At 35.1% G+C, this 5,412-nt stretch overlaps 1 protein-coding gene across 1 annotated transcript; it reads left to right on the forward strand.

Annotated features, from left to right (window-relative positions):
• The first annotated feature begins 1,255 nt into the window (after nt 1-1,255).
• On the forward strand, nt 1,256-4,718 carry LOC125834213 (vacuolar protein sorting-associated protein 32 homolog 2). The gene is made up of 7 exons (XM_049513386.1): nt 1,256-1,381; nt 2,868-2,967; nt 3,191-3,276; nt 3,365-3,456; nt 3,627-3,741; nt 3,884-4,100; nt 4,379-4,718. Exons 1-6 carry the CDS (start codon nt 1,310-1,312, stop codon nt 4,073-4,075), a joined length of 657 nt encoding a protein of 218 aa, XP_049369343.1. The 5' UTR covers nt 1,256-1,309; the 3' UTR covers nt 4,076-4,100; nt 4,379-4,718.
• Nucleotides 4,719-5,412: the final 694 nt, after the last annotated feature.

Consider the following 5,412-nt stretch of genomic DNA (forward strand, 5'->3'; position numbering starts at 1 on the left):
ACTATTTATTTCTATTTGGTTTTTGTTAAATAAAGATCTAACACTATTTTTTTTTAAAAGAGAGCTAAAATACTGACGAGGAAAAAGGTGGAATTTGAAAAAAAATGAAGGTGAGAAAGTGTGTAGCGATAAAATGGACCCCACTAAAACACTTGTCAAAAAGTTAATGGGATCTCTCACAACTATTGTTAGTTGTGCCTCAACTATATTAAAATATGTCTACTATTCATAATTATGATTCAAACTATAGCTATTTATTTAGGGAAAACTATATAAGCCATAAAATTCAAAATATTTACAAGTTCATACCCAAATCCAAAGTAATTCCTGAAATAGCAATTCTCTCATAAATAATTACAACCCATACCCCACCCCCACCCCCACCCCCACCCCCCATTCATTAAGGTTGATAATTTTCGCTTAAGTGATACTAAATCAGTATCATATATTGTACTGATATCATTAAGGCTGATAATTTCGCTTAACTGATATTAAATCAGTATCATATATTGTATTGATATCATTAAGGATGATAATTTCTCTTAATTGATACTAAATCAGTATATATATATATATTGTATTGGTATCATTAAGGTTTCTTGTTCAGAAGTTAGTCATTAGTCAATAAATGTATAAGAGTATATATATACTCTTATAGTATCATTGACTAATGTGTAATTCCTTAACAAGAAATTTTAATGATACCAATATATATATATATATATATATATATAATATCAATTAAGTGAAATTATCAGTCTAAATGATACCAATAGAATATGTGATATTGATTTAGTATCAGTTAAGCGAAATTAATTAAAGAATATATAGTGTAATTATTTAGTGAAATATGAATATAAATGAATATATATTAATAATTATTTTTCATTTACGAGGCATTTGCTTAGTTTCCCATTTATTTAACCAAAACAACCTTTTGGAAGGCACTAGAGAAATGGTTGGCGTGTGGATTCGGACTAGCATTTCGAATTTCACTCAACACGCTTAAGAAAAGCCATATACCCACCCACAAAGAAGCCAACCGGGTCGGCCCGTTACTGTTCTCCTTCCTGAATTTTCACTTAAATTCATTTAACCAAATTCAGTCTTCCTTGTTGAAGCAAATTTGCTGTTGAATCGTTGATATTGCTTCTACTCTAAATTGTAAATTGTAATCAACAGGTATTGCGACGTAGATATGGTCGTTCCCCTTAGTTGGTTCAGAAATTCATTCGCTTTTACTGATGATGAGTTTTTTGTTGATGGTTTAATTGCAGAATTTTCGCCTTTGTTTGTTGTATAAGCAAACATGTTTTCGCGGATGTTTGGGAAACCCAAGCAGGAAACTAATGCTCTTATGACTCTTGACAAATTAAACGAGGTCGACATCGTTAATTTATTTATCTATATTGATATTCCTTTGCTCTAATTATGATCTATATCTACGCATAATTCATTATATGCTGACCTGGGATTGCTTCCCTTAGCAAAGAAGAAGATTAGCTGTTGCTTTGTTTGACAAGCTAGGGATTTTCTGTGAGTTTATAATTGATACTGCTAAACTGATATATGGTTGGGTTCATCTTTTTTTCTAATTAATCCATTCATTAGTTGGGATTAAACTAGTTTCCGGGGTACGGATAACTTGCTTAGAATATGATTATTTTGTACTGCATAGATGTACAGAACTCATATAACTAAGTTCCCAAGGGGATGGCCCAGTGGTTGAGACATGGGAGTAACAATTTGGAGAGCCTAGATTTGGTTAGCAACAGCAATACTTAGTATTAGGCCGTCTACTACAGCATTGATAGGAAGAATTACCTCGAGAACCTGTGTTTGCGCTTGTGGGTGACTGCTGCATTAGTACAAGTGTGCGCACAAACTCTAACACCGCCGATATAAAAAAAGATCTCATGTAAGCGACCTTAATTCTTTAGGTTGAGGCTATTAATTGATTGATATTAAATTATCTTCAAAATCTAGTGTCAATGGCTTCCAATTTACCTGATAAAAACTATCCAGAATCAATTTACTATAATTGTCTCTTGCTTTTTAACTCGGTACATGGAATTGCCATTAGTGTGTCATGAGGATGTATATCTAAGAGGAAGCCTATCAGGGATGATATTCCTTCCTCTAGAGAATATTTTGAAGCAGTATTTAGCTATTGTGGGAAAAAGTATCTCTCTTTCTTTTCTTGCATCGCGAAGTTTGACTTCGCCAGCAAGTGGCACATAGTGATTTTCGTTTCTCCCACGCAGCACCATTCTCTGCTAGATTCCAGTTCAACCCTGCCTTGGAAAATACAATACAACCCCTTGGGCTCTGGTTGAAAGCCTCATTCCCTCCATCGATTGGTCCAACCTTTTCAATTGTTACATTTACTTCGTGTATATTCTTCTCCTTAGGACGTTTGACAATGTCGTTATGTGCTGCTCTCTTGCTAAATCATAGTTCGTCTTTTTTATAGTTGGTGCCTCAGGAAGAAATTTTATGAGGTTGACAATTTCTTTCCACATTCACTTTGGCATACTAGTTTTATTTATTTGGATGACATCATAGGATCACATTTATCACCAATAAAAATTGCTATGTTAGGTAAACCAGAAAGGTGATAGAAAGAAAAGTGATGGTAGAGGTCTGTGCTTATTGTGAAGTTGTATTTACTTGCTTGTTAAGACACATTCAGGGGGGAAAGAAAAAACCTGTCTTAGAATGGTAAAACATTATACAGGTCAAAGTGATTGAGGTGCTTAGGCTCTTTTGCCCTAGTTTATCCATGTTCCTCTTTTTTCAGCTTCGTGTATGATTTTCCTTTGCAAGCAGGTGTATGTATTTGAATATTTTGTTATACATTTGCTTAGACACTGGAGATGCTTGAGAAAAAGGAAAAGGTGCTTCAGAAGAAGGCCTCTACAGAGGTTGAGAAGGCCAAAGATTTTACAAGAGCAAAGAACAAAAGAGGTACGGGTGATCCTATTGTGTTTTCTTGGAATTTCTAAGTTTCTCGCTCTTATAGTGACTATCACTTTGTTTTGCCCCCTGTATCTTGCTATGTGATAAACAGTATAAAGACTTAAAGAGCATAGGAACTTCTCTTGATATTTCTTACCTTCATTTCAATTGAAGGGAATTTACATGATACGTGCAGCTAGCTTACATGAGTAATTGTCGTTTTATGATGCAGCTGCAATACAATGTTTGAAGAGGAAGAGGCTCTACGAACAGCAAATTGAGCAGCTTGGCAATTTCCAGCTTCGCATCCATGATCAGGTTTGCTAGTCAGTTATCAATTCTTTTGTTTAGTGTTGGATGAGATTCTTGTTGTGCACCTGTTCACATGTCGAACTTCAATTTCTAGATGATAATGCTAGAAGGCGCAAAAGCTACAACTGAAACTGTTGATGCTTTGCGAACTGGAGCTTCTGCAATGAAAGCAATGCAGAAAGCAACGTAAGTAACAAAGTCACTCTATATAGTTATCGTCAAATTACTGAAGCACATGTCTACTATTTTTTTTTCTATCATTTGTTCTTACTCTATACTTCGTTCATGTGATCTCTGGAGTATATTGGGTTATTATTGTTTCTTTTGTCTGATTACACAATGCATTCTATTTACAGAAATATTGATGATGTGGACAAGACAATGGATGAAATAAATGAACAGACAGAGAATATGAAGCAAATACAGGAGGCTTTGGCTACTCCAATTGGTGCAGCAGCTGATTTTGACGAGGTTCCCGATCTAATGCTAGATTATGCTTTCCCTATTAGCTCTATGGACTTCATTTGTTGGACAGTTTATATTTTATGCAAGAGTACTTTGTCACATAAAATGTGTATGTATTTCTGCTAGTTCTGACATGCTGTTGTTGCAGGATGAATTGGAGGCAGAACTTGAAGAACTGGAAGGTGCTGAATTAGAAGAGCAGCTGCTTCAACCAGCAACTACAGCTCCTGCTGCTCCAGTCCATGTTCCTGCAGGGAAGCAACCTGCTCGGCCCATTCCTCAGAAGCGTACAGCTGAAGAAGATGAACTTGCTGCTCTGCAAGCAGAGATGGCTCTTTGAGCTAGTCCGTCTTTTATTTTAACCGGTAACTATAACTACCAGCCCATCTGAAATTATGTATGTCTATGACTTTTAACTATTAACTTACTGATTGGTGAAATGTGAGCTCCTGTGTTTGAAAGATTCCACCAAAAGACGTGCAAACATTTTTTGATATGAATTGTTGGAGTCCTTACTTCCATTTGCATACAGCGTATCTAGTATTTACAATCATTTGGTCCCGATTACTTGGATGAAAGTGCTAGTATGCAATTGCTATGTATGGTCCTTTATTGGTTTGTGATCGTATTTGTTTTTCTGCAGGTATTATCACGGGTAGCTTACATATAGAGACTGGTTATATGCATGTAAACAACTACTGCAAATGCTTTCACATTTCTCGATATCTATGTGGGTTAATATATATAGGGCTGTGTACATATTGGTGTTGCAGAAAATGGTGAATTCTATGGACACCAGAATTTGTGGTTTATGTTCCTAAGTGAATTTTATGTTCACTACCGTCTTCTTTTTTTCTTTTCTTTTTTTTAAATTCACAATTTCCATAGTTATCTTGTACCATCTCGGAAGGATAATAATATAAAATGTATTGTCTGTTTCTGCAAATTGGTGATTGAATAATGTGTACCTTGGTATTTTTGTATCTTACTATCCTGTCATTGCTTGCAAATCCCTTGATATGTTTTGGATCCTTCCTTACTCATGTTGTACGCATGGGATGTCTTCGTCTGAATGTTAAATGGTTTTGCTTGCACCAACTGCGAGGGCTAGATCTGTGCCAAAGCATATTATATACTTCCATGCCAATGTAGATTTCATTCTTATGGTCCATTATGGCGTTTCTTTTTCTTTTTTTTTTTTTTTTTTTCTCCTTGTAGCATGGGAACTGAGCTACTGATTTATGGTACGAAAAGCTGAAATTTGGTAGTAGAGTGTATCGTAAGTGATTAATGTTTATCGGGAAAAGTGCAGTTGAATTTATATATATGAGATCAAGAATACGCGTCTTGGTTTAAATTGTCAAATTAGCAGTCAAATATATTCATGCATATAAGTAAAAAATGGGGAAAAGGCATAAATTTACTTCTGAAGTTGTCTCGAAAAGTTAGCTATACACTAATACTACTGGGGCGACCTGTTACATACATATAATACTCAAAAGTAAATTTAATTCCACCTTCAAACCTGATGTGGAAATAAAATTAAATACAAAATAAATAAGGTGTGTTCGAGTCAAAATAAAGTCAAATTTTCCCCACCCGTCTCCTTCACGCCACCCTACCTTTCTTCTCCTCCTTCATTTATCTTATCACAAACACTCTTTTTGTTATGGTTAA

Source organism: Solanum verrucosum, unplaced genomic scaffold (assembly GCF_900185275.1).
Source record: "Solanum verrucosum unplaced genomic scaffold, falcon-dt-bn FXZP01000190.1, whole genome shotgun sequence".
NCBI classification, from domain to species: Eukaryota; Viridiplantae; Streptophyta; class Magnoliopsida; order Solanales; family Solanaceae; genus Solanum; species Solanum verrucosum.

Bases quoted from the DNA above. Each gene is read 5' to 3' on its own strand.
- LOC125834213 (XM_049513386.1), top strand. From the start codon at position 1,310: ATGTTTTCGCGGATGTTTGGGAAACCCAAGCAGGAAACTAATGCTCTT. The intron at 3,277-3,364 runs GTTTGCTAGTCA...TTCAATTTCTAG, and splicing joins AGCTTCGCATCCATGATCAG to ATGATAATGCTAGAAGGCGC. The intron at 3,742-3,883 runs GTTCCCGATCTA...CTGTTGTTGCAG, and splicing joins CAGCAGCTGATTTTGACGAG to GATGAATTGGAGGCAGAACT.